The 18,881-nt window shown below is 36.0% G+C and overlaps 1 protein-coding gene across 1 annotated transcript; it reads left to right on the forward strand.

The window, feature by feature from the left end:
* Positions 1-1,641: 1,641 nt before the first annotated feature.
* On the forward strand, positions 1,642-8,887 carry LOTGIDRAFT_168108 (hypothetical protein; the record flags this gene model as incomplete). The annotated part of the gene is made up of 3 exons (XM_009065978.1): positions 1,642-1,694; positions 1,792-2,307; positions 8,866-8,887. The coding sequence occupies 3 exons, from the start codon at positions 1,642-1,644 to the stop codon at positions 8,885-8,887; spliced, it is 591 nt and encodes a 196-aa protein (XP_009064226.1).
* Between the last annotated feature and the right edge of the window lie 9,994 nt (positions 8,888-18,881).

The raw sequence follows: 18,881 nt of genomic DNA on the forward strand, positions 1-18,881 counted from the left end.
TCATTCACATTGGCATCAAACTTTGTGACTTGGGAATGGGAAGACGCCTTCGATCACAGACAACAAAAAGTGGCCATTGAATAATAGCGATTATATTTATTAAAAATCAAAAAAATCAATTCATAGACGGCATTATTATAAACTTGCCCTGTGTACACGAATAATAAAGAAAGAAATTGTGATTTGACCAAATGCAAGCTTTTAAAAATATTCTTTTTTAGATGTAAAATGTTTTGATTCCCGAATTTGTGCACGCCCTTCGGCGCAAATTTAGTTTCGATTTTTTCTCTTTTCTGACCCAATTCGGACAGTTCGGACGGTTCGGGAATTCGGAATTTTAAAGCTGAACACGGTGACCACTTAGCCTCGCTGTGGAGTTAGTGGGCGGAGCTATGCATGCGTTTTGAGAAAGGAGTTGCTTCATGAAGTCTCTTGTTCTTGACCTAGCAATGACGTCTGCAAACTATGACGTCAGTGACCTTGAAACTAAGACTCAAGGACTATGTGAATTCTAAAGGGAGATAACCACAAAGTAAAATTAGGCTCCAGACAACCAGAATTTGCCCTAACATACACTTGTCTGAAAGTCAAATTCTCAAAATAATTGATAAAAATGAACACACAATAAGCCTACAATTAAATGCTTCAAACTACCCATAATTAACATGCGTAGGCCTAGGCCTACTAACTCTATAATATGTAAGAATACACACAAAACTATGTTTCAAAATATTGAAATACATGTAATACCATAGGCTACTATTGTTTTGAATTTCAGTTGATACTTTATTTGCATAAGTTGTGGTCTGAGGCTTTTGTAATGTGACCACGTGCTTGCTAGAGTTATTCGCCCTTGTTTCCGAGCCATTTTAAATGGGAACATTTTGAGAAACCTTTCCTGTTTTATTATGATTAACTTAATTTAGGGGCTTTGGACAAAACTCTTCAGGTACTTTTAAGATCAGCTTTATAACGGTCGTTTATATTATGCATACGTTCTTTTTGTATTTGTCTTAGAATATCGCGATGTAGAGCAACATATCGAGTCGAAAGTGCTTTTGATTGTTCTTCTACCCTTCTTTTCATTATTAATTGTAATTATATGGTTTTGCGTTTACTTGAATGTTTTGTTAGGTAACGGTCAGATTTGCTTAGCGTATTTTGTTTGTTGCATTCATTATTGTATTTTAATGTCGCCCGTAGCACGTGAATAGCATTACTAACTCCCCATTTGATAGGTTTACTGTATAAAGGGAGATAACTTCTGCTTGAACGGGCACCATTAAATGTAGTTATGTCCCATACAATATTTATTAGTAGCCTTAAGAAGTAAGTACATTTATTATCTCACGTAAAGGTTGAAGATTTGTACTTATGATTTTATTCTTTATACATTTCAGAATACATAGTTCGAATTAGTACATACATAAACTAATAAACTGTATTATTGGAAATTTGTCTTGACACCACCCCTTCCCTACCATAAATTTTCAGAAGAGTTTTCAACTGATCCAGTTGGACAACATTCTGTAGTAGAAGACATACATCAGGAGAGACCAAGTTTAATTTCTGGAGAAATTCTACTGCAGAAGAGAGGACATTTTTCATAACTATAGATTAATTTGGTAGAAAAAAATCATAATGGACAAAGGAGTGATAGAAGCTGTTGCCGACCTACCTACCCACTCAAAATCGTAAGGTTATTCAGCAAACAAGCGACCCAGCAGATTTTCGAGAGAGGAAGCAGAATAGGAAGATACTGAAGGGGAGAATAACTCGTGCTATAAATAGAATCACAGATTCTATTGAGAGTGGAAATATTAAAGCACGAAGAGTTCAGAAAGAATTGAATGATATCAAGCAAGACTGTATATTGGCTAGAGAATGTAATAACGCACTGTATGGATTAGTCGGTGAATCTGAAGAAGAAAGATTGGATCAATGGGACGATGATTTGATGACGACATTGTATGATATAGAAGAATATGTCGAAGATTATATAAAGGCACCACAACAGCAACAACAGAATCAGGACACAGTTACAGAGTCTTCAACGAATGGAAGGATAAATGGTACCGCTCCATCAACGAGTAATGAACACAGTGACGATATAGAAAGCTTATCAACTGCGGAATCTGGTTCAATACGTACACCAAGTGAAGTGCTACCATCATCTACCAATGCAATTACCAATACTCTCGTCATGCCATCTGACAATAATAATCATCGTATAGTAGCAGTTGATGATTGGATAGATAAGTTGGAAGAGTTTAAGGAAACCAGTTTATCCAATGAGTTTAAAGAGATGTCTGTAGCGGAAGCATTATTCAAATTAGAGGCTGCGAGAGATATACCTGCAGTACAGATACCAAAGTTCAACGGCGACGCTCTACTCTACGTTGACTTTATAGAGAAATTCAAATTAAATATTCATGACAAACAACATCTGAAGGATGACATGAGAATGACACAGTTGAAAATGCATCTGGAGGGAGAAGCTGCTCATCTACTGTCAGGAATGGGTAACCAATAAATTATGTACGCCACAGCACTGAAATCCATAAAGCAGGAATTTGGTCATAGAAGCAAAATATCTAGGAAATGGATCAATAAATTGACCAAAGGGAGTAAAATCACAATCATTGAAAGAAGTAAATTGAGAGACCTGTCAATGGACATCGTCAACTGTATAGCTACACTAAAATTGATAAGGTATGACGCTGATATTAATGTAACTTATAACATGAGAATGATAATGAAGAGATTGCCTGACAATTTGATTGATAAATGGAAGTTCTGTGCCATAAGTATTAGAGAAAAGGATGAGACTCCAAATATTGAACATATCAATAGCTTTATTAGAAGACATGTTAAGGCGATGTTCGATCCAGATTTCGGAGATATCCAGAAGTCAACGGCGACGTTCAATACGAAGGTACCGAAGTCTGTAAATTCTACACAAAGAAAGTTTGAGCAAAGACCATCTACATGTCCAGTTTGTGACGAGAACCATAGAATTTACGATTGTTCAACGTTCAAAGATCTTCCTTATGATGACAAACTCAACAAGATTAAAGAACTAAGGCTTTGTTTTAGTTGCTTGGCTAAAGGTCACATCACCAAAGACTGTCGAAGAAAGAGAGCCTGTGGCAAAAATGGCTGTGTTAGATTACACAACACACTCCTTCACACGGACCCACCAACAGCAAGCAGCGTTTCAACTCGGTATAAGGCTGGAATACTACCTGTACTACGTGCCAAGTTCCGGTCATCTAGTGGACGCTACGTCTGGGGAAATGTGTTAATAGACAGTGGAACAGGAATAACAATTATACGCAAGACAAGGCAAGAGCTTAATTTACAAGGAGCTAAAGATAGTAGAAGAGTGATATTTAAAATTTATGCTATGAATGGAGCCGAAGAATACTCAATAGAAGCCCACGAGCTAGATTCATGGTAATAGATGTCCCCAACTTGAATAGAAAATGACTTAAATCCTTTCCACATCTTACAGACATTGTTGATGATTTTAAACACAAAGGTGGACCTATAGAACTTGTTCTTGGAGTACATTATAGTCATATACACGCAGATGAAGAAATTCGGCAAGGCTTACCATACGAACCACTAGCAAGAAAAACTAAACTCGGATGGTACGTCATTGGTCCAGATAGCAGTTTGAGAGTAGCACAACTTTGTTCTGTTAGTTTTGTAGAGAAAAGAGACTTACAGAAATTTTATGAACTGGAAACTATTGGAATTCAAGCACCAGACTGTTCATGTCCAGTAAAAGCTCTATCATTAGAAGACAAACTAACCATGAAGGTTTTTGAAGAAACTTGCAAACGAGAAGGAGATAGATATTCCATAGGCCTACCATGAAAGACCCGTCATTATTACCAAATAATTATCTGGTTGCAGAAAGAAGATTAAAGTCATTAGAGAGAAGTCTACTAAAAGATCCAGTGAAAGCAACAAAGTCATCAACGACTATGAGCAAAACGGTTGGGCAACAGAAGTCAAACCAGAGGACGTATGTCGTGAAGATCAGCCTGTTTACTATTTGCCTCACCATGGTATATATAGACCAGAGAAACAGAGTACACCTCTAAGAGTCGTCTTTGATCCTGCAGTATTGGTAAATGGAACATCATTGAATTCATTCCTTTGTAAAGGACCTTGTCTCATTGGGAATTTACTAGAGGTTTTGATACGCTTTCGAGAGAACACAGTAGCAATCATGGGAGACATTTCCAAAATATTCATTCAAATTTTATTAGAAGAAAGAGACACCCAAGTCCATAGGTTTCTATGGAGAAATCTAAACCAAAATACAACACCAACTGTTTACAGACTTTTACGTAGCGATAAACCTTCAACAGCCATGGCAAGCTATGTCCTTTTACAGAGCGCTGCGGAGAATAAATATTTATATCCAGAAGCAGCCAAGATTCTAGAAAGAGATCGCTACATGGATGACCTAATAAGATCTTGTCACACAGCAGATGAAGCAATGGGTTGCATTAACCAGCTAGAAACTGTCCTCAACACCGGAAGTTTCAAAGTCAAGCAATGGTTCTGTTCAGATGAAAACGTGCGTCAGCGATTGAAGGGATTATCATTTATAGAAGATGTAAATATTAAAGCTTCAAATACCATTGAATTTAAATCTGACGGAGATACAAGTACCAAAACTTTAGGAATTGGATGGGATCCAGAGCCAGACATCATAAAATTTTCTGTTAAACATATAACAGTTGAGAACCTAACGAAGAGAACTGTCTTGTCAAAGGTAGCTATGTTCTACGACCCACTAGGATTAGCGTCAGGAGTAACCGTAAGAGCTAGGATTGCCCTACAAGATTTATGGAGATTAGCACTAGATTGGGACGACCGACTACCTAAAGAATTTCATCCAACATGGTACGACTTATTTTCTGATCTTAACAAATAGGCAGAAATTAGATTCCCATGATGTCTAAGACCTAAAGATGCTATTGGACAACCTGAATTACACATCTTTGGAGATGCAAGTGGTAAAGCTTATGGAGGAATGGCGTATCTACTATGGAATACACCAAGATCACCAGAAGTAAGATTAGTGTCAGCCAAAGCAAGAGTTGCCCCACTTCGTCAAACTACCATACCCAGATTGGAGTTGATGGCAGCATTGATTTCATCAAGACTGGCTAGAACCATCTATGATGCACTGGAAACCAAACCTTCAAGACTAGTATTATGGTCCGATTCTCAGGTGGTATTATTTTGGTTACGTTCTGAATCTGCAATCTTGAAGCCTTTTGTGGGATTACGTGTAGCAGAGATTCAATCTACATGGGGTTCTGATAAATTTAGATATGTATCCACTGGGCTTAATCCTGCTGATGATTTGAGCAGAGGAATAACTGTAGATCAACTTAAGGAGAGATGGGTGCATGGTCCCTCATTCCTACGATTACCAGAATACGAATGGCCTACAGACTTGCAAGAAAACTTAGAACCTGACGCAGAATTCAAACTACCCAAAATTGTTTGTCCTGTAATTAAAGTCAGTGAAGTTTTAGATGTTTCCAGATTTTCAAGCTATCCTAAACTGGTTAGAGTTCTTGCCTACTGCCATAGATTTATCAGTGCAACCAGGAAACTAAAAACCTATCCAAATCATGTATTGCAACCAGAAGAACTGGAACATTCCGAGTATCGATTACTTATGCTGGTGCAACGACCAATAACAGATTGGGAGGAGCGCTATCGAGATTTAGCCCCCTTCATCAAGGATAGCATCATCAGAGTTGGAGGTAGATTGAGAAAATCTTCATTGGAATATGACGAAATTCATCCTATTTTATTGTTACCAGAGAATGAAGTTACAAAGCTAATCGTAAGAGACTTTCATGCTAAAAATGGCCATTGCGGTGCAGAAAGGACACTTAGTGATATAAGACGTAAGTTCTGGATAATTAGAGGCAGAAACTGTGTGAAAGGCCTCATAAGACAATGCGTAATTTGCAGGAAACAGAGGCAACCAGCGCACACTACATTAATGGCTGATTTACCATCGGATAGACTCAGACCTTTACAGTAGCTGGTGTGAATTTGTTTGGCCCATTTAGCCTGAAGATTTCCAGAAATAAGACGATGAAAGCATGGGGTGTAATATTCACCTGCGCAACCGTTAGAGCGGTTCATTTAGACATAGTAGAAAGTTCGTCAACACCAGCTTTCTTGCAAGCTCTAAGAAGATTCGTCTCCAATCATGGATGGCCACAAGTTTTCATTTCCGACAATGGATCCAATTTCGTTGGAGCTGAGAAGGAATTGCGTCTACTCTACGAAAATGGTAAACGTCAAATCGCAGATTTCGCCATGTTACACAAAACCAAATGGAAGTTCAACATTCCTTTGAGTCCTCACCAAGGAGGAAAGCTTAATAAAGCAGACTAAGAAGGCTTTAAATGTTACAATAGGTGAACAGATCCTATCTTGGAGTGAGATGGCTACCATATTTGCTGAGGTCAAATGTTTGTTGAATAGTCGCCCAATTACATATTCATCAAGTGATCCTAATTACTATTCAGCTTTGACACCTAATCACTTTTTTATTGGAAGAGCTACCATTGAAGTACCTCAAGGTCCTTACAAAGAGACGAATAATCTACATAAGCGTTTTGAATTTGTGCAGATGTTAATAAATAAATTCTTTACAAAATTTGTTAAAGAATACTTTCCCACGCTGATGAAAAGATCTAAATGGCTTAGAAAAGAGAGACAATTAAAGATTGGTGATATAGTATTGATGACTGATACAAATATTCCACGAGGAAAATGGGAAATGTCCAGAGTCATCGAAGTTTATCCTGGAAGCGATGGAGTTATCCGTAATATTAAAGTGAAAACCAAAAATGGAGAGTATAGGCGTTCCATTCAGAGATACTGCCCTGTCCTTGAGTGCGAAGATTAGTTATAGTGATGTTTGTTGTAAATCATTTAGTGCAAAGATAAGACTTTGGTAACTTGTGTGACTGTGCACGCTTAAGAGACATTTAACATCACTTTATATAGTATTGACATTACTTCGTACACTGCTGTGGGTTGGGAGGATGTTTTGAATTTCAGTTGATACTTTATTTGCATAAGTTGTGGGCTGAGGCATTTGTAATGCGACCACGTGCTTGCTAGAGTTATTCGCCCTTGTTTCCGAGCACGCCATTTTAGATGAAAACATTTTGAGAAACCTTTCCTGTAGCTTTATAACGGTCGTTTATATTATGCATACGTTTTTGTATTTGTCTTAGAATATCGCGATGTAGAGCAACTTATCGAGTCGAAAGTGCGTTGCGTGTTCTCCTACCCTTCTTTTCATTATTAATTGTAATTATATAGTTTTGCGTTTACGTGAATGTTTTGTTAGGTAACGGTCAGATTTGCTTAGCGTATTTTGTTTGTTGCATTCATTATTGTATTTTAATGTCGCCCGTAGCACGTGAATAGCATTAGTAACTCCCCATTTAATCGGTTCCTTGTATAAAGGGAGATAACTACATTTAATGGTGCCCGTTCAAGCAGAAGTTATGTCCCATACAATATTTGTTAGTAGCCTTAAGAAAACTAAGGGAAGTAAGTACATTTATTATCTCACGTAAAGGTTGAAGAGTTGTACTTTTATTCTTTATACATTTCAGAATACATAGTTCGAATTAGTACATACATAAACTAATAAACTGTATTATTGGAAATTTGTCTTGACACCACCCCTTCCCTACCAACTATTAAATGACTAATAACTAACAAGCAATTTAAATATGAAACCTATTTGGAAGTCTGCTAAACCAAACGAATTCTATGCATCAGCTTCTAGGACAACAGAGATCTTATGAACAGGGCGTTGCAATTTAGTTGATTTTGCTTGCACATTTACAATCCGTACAAATCCTTTTTTTGTCATAAATTACACTTATAACTCTACCTAACGTATATGAACTTCGAATAGCATTATCTAATACAACTACTATGTCTCCTTCAGAAACATTTTTACGAGAAGTCCATTTTGCTTAGTCTGCAATAATGTTAAGTATTCTTTCGAAAATCTTTTCCACTTCCATCTTTTATTACTGAGATATTGTATTTGTCTCCATCGTCTATTGGCTTAATTATTATTCTTGCCAAAGGGCCCTGGGGGAACATTTTCACCATTGCGAAACAAAAGCAAATGATTTGAAGTTATGGGTTCAAGATCGTTTTTATTAGTTGATGAAATAGTTAATGGATGGTTGTTCAATACTGCCTCGACTTCGCACAGGGGAGTTGAGAGAGACTCGTCATCCAAAAGTACCAAAAGCATGGTATATAAAATCTTACGAGTGCTTCGGATGAGTCTCTCAAAAACCCCACCGAAATGCGAACCCACAGGAGGATTAAACTTCCAATAAATTCCATTCTGAAGCAGCTCATTCTTCATCTGTTCTTGATTCCATCTTCGGATGTCTTCTCTCATTTCTCTTTCAGTGTCAACCAAATTAGTTCGATTATCGGATCTGATAACCTTCACCGGACCTCTTCTAGCTATTAAACGTCTAATTGCGTTGATACAGGAATTTGTTGTAAGATGCCACCTCTAAATGTACAGCTGGACGGAAATATAACTCCGTACCTCTTCACGTACGTACGTCCTCTTTTGACATCGATGGGGCCAAAGAAATCCTTTTTGTTTGAAAATGGTTACAATCTGTGTCATACCTGCCACAGTGCCAGGTGCAGCATCGATATCATTATATTCGAGATAATCGGACAATTGTAAAAAACGTGATAAAGCGAGATCGCGACTTAGTTTCAGACCATCAAATCTGTCTAATTTTGTTATTCCAGATCTATCAATGGCCATGATTAAGCATAGGCCAATGAACAGAATTGACAGCGGATATCTAAGTAACAATTTCAGAAAAGGCATGGAAATAGTAAAATACAAATAAAAGAGTAATATCTTATGCATAGAAAAATTAAAAGAAAGCATTCACACACACAATCATACTGGATACATTACCACATGATGATAATAAACTGTCTTGAGTTGAATATCATAAAAGGTTCTTGAATATCATTAGAGTTCTTGAATATCATAACAGTTCTTGAAACTTTGGTTTGAAAGCTGGGGCTGATGAAACCATGAAACAATCTCTGCTGTTAGTTAAAACTAAAATGGTGCATAACAATAAATAGTCTACTGTAGCCTAGATCTAATGTAAGTTCTTGGGACAGATGAAATTCTGCAGCTTGCATACGCATGTACAGGAAACGCGTGGTGAGGCCAAGCTTTCTAGGCTCTTTTATTTCTACTAATTCTGCACGTACACAATACGATGAAACAAATTCTTAGTAGGCTTAATCAGTAGCCTCCAAAGTTTTTTTTTTTTTTTTATAAAAGTTCAAATCAACAGCAAAATTAAGGAGTTGAAAAATTGTTAGGAATGATTCTCTGGCTGATTTTCTATCACAGACCGTGTGACGAGTAGGTCATTAAATCGTTGAATATCACCTGAATTCTAGGTCATCAATCAAAATTGTTCTTCCAATTTTTTACACAGGAAAGGAAACGGCAATCTCCACCATGTTATGTTGGACTGTAGGGGTTTTGGGTCCAGGATAATCTGTCCTTAGTTCCTTTCCACAGTGAAAACAATATTCAAGATTCAGCCATGATTTGTATTCTCTAGGAAGTGACATCATAGATGTTACATATTCATAAGGTAAAATACAATCAACTAAAGGGAGGTAAATCCAATATTAGGATTAATAGTAATATTCAGACCAACTTAAAGGTAAATAATACTAATACAAATGAAGATCTAAAGATCTGAATGCGACAATAGTGTCCTTTCCTGGGGTATTGTGAATGTCCATCAACACAAGCTTTGACAAATTAGAGTCTTAGGAAGAATCATTTGATGTTTAGAGTCAAATGGCAGATTTTACCTTGATAATTTACCACCGACTCTCAAAGTCTCTTCCACTAACACAGGATCAAGCTTTAATAAGTAGCTGTTCTTCTTTAAATTGCTACCGGATTTTAAAGTCTTAATTTCTTCTTCGAAATGCTGATTCTTGACAAATTCTACTACAGTCAAGTAACCTAATTTCGTGGAAACCTAATATTCGTGGATTTCCGGAAAGGATTTATAATTTATATGAGCGACCGTGCGCGACCGTGCGCGACCTCCGCATTAGATTGTTTTGATAAACATGGGTTTTCTCTACAATATCAGCTAGTAGATTGAATCCAGTAGTTTTAAGAAAGGTAAAGTGTATTAACGTATACTTTGACAAATACAAAATGGCGGATTTCAGTTATTACCAAACATCACCATTTTTTATCGGCCGAATTTCCTTATAATCCCAAGCGGTAATCGGAATTCCAAGTGTTGTCTGCTAGAATATAGTCCAACGAATGAAGTCACGTGATCAACTAGCGGATTCCATGTCAGCAGAAAATTTCTATGAAACACAAAGTGGACCATATTCTTATGTTGTTTCAGTGACATTTTTTTTTAAATCGTGGTTCTTTGAAGGAATTGTCACTAGTTATAATGAATTGATATTTAAGATAAATACTAAGAGAAGTTAATTATACCACCCGGTATCTATACAACGTGTTTTTCTCAACTTATTTATAGATCAAACCTTGTACACGAAAATAGGTGATGCATTCTGCAGCCGTTGCCGAGTTGGTTGCTCATGAAATATGAGTCAAAGTGAAGGATTCATTAAGAAAATCGAAATAAACCAATTTTAATTATTTTGTAGAATATCTGAGGAAGCATTTAAGACATTACAAATTTTTTTCGTTTTTTTAACTTTGACGAAATTCGGTGTTGAATCCTTATATCCACGAAAATAGGTTACACCACTGTATCTTCTTCTCTACTTTCTGTAAAATGTCTCTGTTCATCTGAAGCTGGTAAACTCTTTCTTCTCTCTTCATCTGTAAATATCTAATGAATACAAACCAACCAATTGCTTTCTTCAGTTTGTGCCAGTTAGAATAAGGATTTATAACTGATTCTAATATTGTGATTGGTTTGTTTGCATTAGTTACCATTTGGGTGCATACAACTGTCTTCTTGACTTCAGCATTTTCCTGCGGAGTGTTGTATGAAGATGGTTCTGATTCTTTTAAGGAACTCTCACCCATCTGTTGACCTGCTCTGTGTCATTCATAGCGATACTTCTTGACGCGTCATCTGCTGGGTTGTTCTTGGTTCCTACGTACCTCCACTGCTCTACATCTGTGCCATCGCGGATTATTTCAATACGAATAGAAACAAAGGTATGGAAGCGAGTATTAACGTTGCGAATGTATCTTAATACAGTCATACTATCTGTCCAGTAAAATGTCTCATCGACCTTAAGCTCAAGTTCCCGTAGGACCACATGGCCGCAGTGAGTTCCATACGAGGTATCGTTATTCGCTTTAACGGCGCTACTCTGGACTTAGCTATTATTGGACTACAGTTAACGTTACGGGAAGAGCCTACGAGTCTAATATAAATAAGAACACCATATGCAATGTCACTTGCGTTACTGAAACTATGAATTTGGCACAAAACGATGTCTTTCAAATTGTCTCCTCTGTAGCACCTAGACACAGATAAATTGTTCTAATTGCGATATATTCTTCAACCATTAGTTCCACTTTGTAGATTCAGCGTAGTCCTCTCTGACACATACTTTGAATGATGAGTTTAGCTGATAAGATGAAGGGAGAAGCTAGACCTAAAGGATCGTATAGATATGCTACTGTGGACAGTATACCACGTCTAGTTTCTGATTGAGGTTTCAAGTTTATTATATCTTTTTCGACCGACCAACATATTCCTAATGCCCGTTCGATTGATAATGCATCAGTGTCTTAAGTTTAAGTTTTTTACACCTTTAGCCTTTTCAGTGTCTGGTAGTGTGTTTAAAACGCGACGACTACTACTGATCCATTTTGAGACGCGGAAGCCACCTTTCTGGCATAACGTACAAAGTTCTTTAACGAAATTTACTAGTTCGAGTTCACTGTCCATTGACTTTAAACAGTCATCTACGTAAAAGTTTTTGAACACAGTCTGAACCATGTTACTATCAAAAAGTTCTTCATTGTCTATGGCAGTTTTTCTCAGCGCGGCATTTGCACAAGAAAGAGACGACGTCGCACCAAAACGATCAACGACCATTCTGTATGTAGAGGGTTTCTCGTTTATGTTTCCGTCTGGCCATCATAAGAATCTAAGAAAGTCTCTATCTTCTTTTGGTACAAAAACATGCTATGTATTTCACCCATTACTCCATTATCGAAACTATAGTTTCAAGACTTTCATACTATGCCTTTTTTCGCTATGACAATGCTGTTTTTTCAAAATATAACCCTCACCGCTCACGGTTTTAGATTCCGCAATATTTATTTTCCTGTGGATCCATCCGATGTCTGAACTGTTATTTTTTCTAAACAGTTGCAGGTTCGTCTATTTTTGTCTCCAACTGCCGACGGTAGTGTGGAGCCAATTAAATCCAGCTTCTACCTTGTCCACCAGGACATTCTGGGACTTATCTGGAACCAGTGGGGGTTGAGCCACTGTCGAATTATAGGGCACATCTAATACGAGAATTCTAAACTTCTCCTCGCTTGATAATTCTTATTTACTATTCAGAAGATTTTCACTTTTAGACATTTCAGTTGCCATTTTTTCTAGCACGTTATAGCACGCAGTAAAGGGACATAACTCTTGCAAGTTATGACCAAGTTTTTATTCATTGAACTTGTCTTGTTTCGTTTTATGGATTTATGTATTTTGTATTACGGTTCTGATCGTTTGTACTTGGTATTTATTTTATTCCAGATTTCACCATAAAACTATAGTTTTGATTTACCTAACAGGTCCAAATTATAAATAAAACAGATTAAAATATTCCGTTTCATGTGAAACAAATGGCTATTCCGGATTTTATCAGAAACCTTTAGTTTCGTTTAGCAAGTCGTTTTTGTGCAGTTGGGCACGATGCGGCAAGTTGGACAATGCGGCAAAACGAACCCACCGCCATTCGAGAGCCTTATCCAGAAACTTGTTTGCTATTCTTTCGTTGTCTCCATATCTGTTCTCCAGTTCTTCTAATATCTTCTTGAAGGCTATCTGTGAATCTATGTAGCTTAAACTTCTAATGATGTCATTAGGTTCTCCTCTTATATACAGGTCTAAATAATTCAAACGTTTTTCATCTGATGAGGTATTGCTTATGATCAAAGAGTTGAATTGTCTCAAGAACCTTCGACAGCTCGTCATTAAATGTTTCTACAACACATGCTGGTTTCTCCAAATTCATCAAAATGGACTCGATCAATGTTTCAGTTGCTTTAGATTGTGACTGGCTTGAAATGGATTAGTGTGATAAAGGTTGACTAAGGAATGGATTGCTCATCTCTGGGCTACGGTCAACAGTCTCCAAGGCATACTTGAGTTTTCAAGTTTTCTTCGATTGTCATGTTTCGATCATTTATGATTAGAGAATTTTGATCGGGATTGTTCTTATTTTCTTCGTCCATGAGAAATTTTCGTTGTTGCTTGACAATATCCATTTGAACTTGCAGATCAAGCTGCTCTTCTTGAAACTTTATTTCCATTTCTGCTTCTTTCAATTTTCTTTTTTCAGCTTCGAGCCTCTGAAATGTATTTAAAGCCTTGACCTTTGCTACCAGTTCAATTCATTTATATTTAAGAAAATTTATGGAATGTTGTGATTCATTAGACATACCATGACTGTCTATTGATCCTGACTTTATACTGTATGTGTCAGGTACTTGGAAGGAGTGTCTTCTATCGTGTCGTCTTTGGTTACCATGTTTAGAAGATGCCTATCTTCCATTTATTGTATGATGACTATTATGAATGAAGGGGTGATGACTTAGACTACCATGGATGTTTTTATCTTTGGTATGATGACTAATACCGCTATTGTCAGACTGTTGTCTAGTTTCATCACTTGTAAACCAATTTTCAATATAAGTTTTAAAGTTATTGATATATACATCTTTGTCGTCAAAGTAATTATTAAAGTACGTTTGTTTATCCTTTTCGTCAAGGTTTTGACAAAATTCGTCGTGCTGGTTGAGAAAATCTTCATATTTTGTCATCCATTCTGCAAACCTATCTTTGATGTTACTTTCTAGATTTTCGGCTATCAACTGTTTTAACTTTTCTGATTGAGTTTTAAGTTTACCAAACGAAGCTTTTGGTCTCTTTTCACAAACTTATCTTTTGAGCCTATCGGTAGGCCTACTGAATGCCATTCTAATGTCTATCAGTTTATATTGTCTATGAATAATACTAAATTCGTCAATGAAATATAGGCCTAGCGACCACAAACTACATTGGTTGTAAAAATTATATGTCTTTATTCTAATTCTAAAATGTCTTAATATCAATCTATCTAACGGTATAATAACAGTCACGTGACTCATTGCTGTCAATGCATAAGAACGTCTCTAGCCACTACTAATACAGTGGTGTAACCTATTGTCGTGATAAGGATTCAACTTCGAATTTCGTCAAACTTAAAAAAACGAAATTTTTTTTTTATGTCTTAGATGTTTCTTCAGATATTCTTCAAAATAATTAAAATTGGTTGGTTTCGATTTTCTTTATGAATCCTTCACTTTGACCCATATTTCATGAGCAACCAACTCGGCAACGAATTTATTAATATCAATTCATTATAACTAGTGACAATTCCTTCAAAGAACCATGATTTAAAAAAAAATAGTGACTGACAAAATAAGATACGTAGCGTAGTGTGATTTATTGATAAAAGTCACTGAAACAACATAAGAATATGGCCCACTTTCTGTTCCATAGAAATTTTTCTGTTGACACGGAATCCGTTAGTTGATCACGTGACTTCATTCGTAGGACTACATTCTAGCAGACGACACTATTCCGATTACCACTTGGGATTATAAGGAATACGGCCAATAAAAAATGGTGACGTTTGGTAATAAGTGAAATCCGCCATTTTGTATTTGTCAATGTATACATTAATACATTTTACCTTGCCTGAAACTACTGATTTCATTCTACTAGCTGATATTGTACAGATAACCCATGTTTATCAAAACAAGCAAACAAACAGCGGAGGTTACGCAAGGTCACACGTGTAAATTATTAATCATTCCGGAAATGCACGAAAAATAGGTTAGCACGAAATTAGGTTACTTGACTGTACTATCTACTTTCTACTGCCTCTAATTCTTGGCTATTGTGAGGCTCTTGTTGATTGACTGAAAAAACAATAATTTACACTATTTACAAATAAAAAAAACTATTTACGATAAAGGCCTAATGAAATAGGATCTAGCTTCATCCACCATGGACAAGAACATTGGGGCCTAGCCTACTCAGATTTTTATTCTGTGAAATTATCAAAAACTAGCTAACCAATGGGTCGGAGCATCTCCCATGAAAATCGACATTATATTATATTTGGCCCTAAACCCAGTAGACTAATAGATAATTCAATGATCTTAAGAAGTTTCCAACATTCCAGTTTTTTTAAGGCGGTGTGTTCTGGAAAGTCAGGTCTAACCGGAAGTTGTTGTTGTACAGTCATCCAGTCTACCGTCATGGCAGTGATATGTTTTTTCTGTATCTGTCTCTTGTCTGTGTTTACATTTTCTAATGTAGTAAGTAGGCCTACGTTTGTTCTAGAATATTATTAACTATTGATAATCATATCTATAAACAATTTTAAACTGTCCAATAATCATTTGCTAACTTCATCACTTCATCTAGATTTCTATCTCATTTACGCTAGGCAGAGTGAAACTAGACTGACAAATACAGTGGCGTAACCTATTTTCGTGGATATAAGGATTCAACACCAAATTTCGTCAAAGTTAAAAAAACGAAAAAAAAAATTTATGTCTTAGATGTTTCCTCAGATATTCTACAAAATAATTAAAATTGGTTTATTTCGATTTTCTTTATGAATCCTTCACTTTAACCCATATTTCATGAGCAACCATCTCGGCAACGGCGGCAGAATGCGTCACCTATTTTCGTGTACAATGTTTGATCTATAAATAAGTCTAGAAAAGCACGTTGTATGGATACCGGGTGGTATGATTAACTTCTCTTAGTATTTATCTTTAATATCAATTCATTATAACTAGTGACAATTCCTTGAAAGAACCACGATTTAAAAAAAAAATAGAGACTGACAAAATATGATACGTAGCGTGATTTATTGCTAAAAGTCACTGAAACAACATAAGAATATGGTCCACTTTGTGTTCCATAGAAATTTTCTGCTGACACGGAATCCGCTAGTTGATCACGTGACTTCATTTGTTGGACTACATTCTAGCAGACGACACTTGGAATTCCGATTACCGCTTGGGATTATAAGGAAATTCGGCCCATTAAAAATGGTGACGTTTGGTAATAAGTGAAATCCGCCATTTTGTATTTGTCAAAGTATACATTAATACATTTTACCTTGCTTGAAACTACTGGATTCATTCTACTAGCTGATATTGTACAGAAAACTCATGTTTATTAAAACAAACTAATGCGGAGGTCGCGCAAGGTCGCTCATGTAAATTATTAATCCTTTCCGGAAATCCACGAATAATAGGTTTCCACGAAATTAGGTTACTCGACTGTACTCATCTGTTAGTCCGAAACATCTATCTCTATTCCAGCCTCTGATAGATAATATACACAATCATCGGCAGGAGTAGTCCGAAACATCTGCCTCTTTCCCAGCCATTTGATGGATATTTTGACAGCTGTCAGCTGGAGTAGAGTCAGAAGAAAAATTAATTGTAATTTAGTGATGGGCATCACAGTAACTTTCATTAGTATCACGTGACTCTGTGACCTTTGAACTTTTGGCTGTGCGCGCAGTTTTTAATGGTTAATGTTAGATCAGTTTCGCCATGATGGAACCAGAGGCATGACATGACATAACTTCAAAAATGTTCATCTTTCCAAATATACCTGGGTTTTGCAGATCCGAGGTATCTAAATAGGTTCAAAACCCCTGTACCTGCGGAGAATGGAATGTCCCAATTTAATAGGGCCTATTTTTTTTGTCTCATATTAAATTACCTTTATGATGACTGTACATAAGCCACTTTCGCATTGTGCAAACGCGCACCATACAAAAGTAGATAATTCAAAGGTCTTTGGAGATAAAAACAATGTGATTGTCAAGTACCGCAAACATGGAGAAGTAAAGAAAATAACTTTATTGATGTTATGCACATTGTAAAACAACCAAACACAATTTAGTTAGTAAGTTTAGAGAAAATTTATGTGTCAATATTTTCAGCTTTTGAAATATATATCAAAGGCTAGAATATGGCAGATGTTCAGAATCAGAAGTACATTTTCTACTGTTAATCATTTGTACATAATAGAATGTCTTTTATCCCATAAAAATATAAGGCTTATTAAAATTTTGCACCTCTGCACTCATCATGTTTTGTGTGACATAATAATCATTAGCCTATCATATTTTAGATGGGGGCTCTGTTGAATGTGAAATCTAGATCAGGGATATCTTGGACACAAGTCACACCTGCCGTGACTGCTGTTTGATATGGGTTGAAGAAAGAGTGTGTTAAAGAAATACGCATTGTCATCTCTATGTTTGCTAATTTGCACCACCTTCACATTTTTTAGTTAAATATTTCTAATTCACATACAGTTTAAATGCACCATAATAGATAGACTGTCGCCATTTTCATGGTGTTAATTCAAATGTTTATGAAATGAATGTTCTTTGTCCCACATAAAGATACATGATTTATCATGTCAGGAAAAACATCTATTGTTGAATATCCTTTCTAATCCATCATACTCAATATGTCAAAATGACTTCTCTTTTTTTATGATTTGGTTAATAAGTTCATTTCACATGATATTTATTTTCAGTGATTCTAACAATCTTTATCAGTTCTACAATTTCTAAAAAGTCCTGAATGCAATTGTAATGATCCCACAAACATTTCTTCACAATCATTCAAACAAATGTTCATAGCTCCCCAAACAATTTTCATAGTCCTACTATCATTTTTTTTATATACCCACAGGTAAGTGTTGCCTTCTTAATATGTGCACATTTCTTGTGAGATAACAGCTTCTATTTGATTTGATAAAATTTGGTTACAGTAATTTAAATGAAAATAGTGTGATCAATAATGATGAGATTTTGGTCAAATTTGACTTTGACTTCTGAATTTTAATGAAATTTGGTGTGATCATTTACATTGTTGACATCTTGGACAATTTTGAAATTGACGATTTGTTGACATTTTTGAGTTATTTCCATTGACTTACTAAAAACTAATGAAATTAGTGTGATCATTTGTTGTGATGAAATCTGGGTCAAGTTTGATTTTGACGACGTTTTGATGAACGCTTTTTAATGTGACAAAATGAACAGTTGACTTAGTTTAACATGTCAAAATTTGATTGTGAACACAATAGACATGCTACAATTTTCATCTGATTTTAATGAAACTTGGTGTGATTATTGGTGAGATCTTGAAAAAGTTTGAATTTGCTGATTTTTCGATATACGGTTTTTAATACGCCCATATGGAAATAAGGACGTTTATTGTCGTCGCCCCAGTGATAGATAGGCTACAGTTTTAATACAATCTTGATGAAACTTGGTATGCATGTGTAAGTCTAATGTAAGCTGTTATAGTTGGCAGACAGACTAAAAAGTGCACAATTGCCCAATACTTTCTATCTAACTAGCATTTTCCTAATTAAACATCAAGAACGGAGTCACTTAATTGTTTCAATATTATTTTGATTTTTATTATTTTATAGGTGAATGGA

Source organism: Lottia gigantea (genome assembly GCF_000327385.1).
Source record: "Lottia gigantea unplaced genomic scaffold LOTGIsca_72, whole genome shotgun sequence".
Lineage (NCBI taxonomy): Eukaryota > Metazoa > Mollusca > Gastropoda > Lottiidae > Lottia > Lottia gigantea.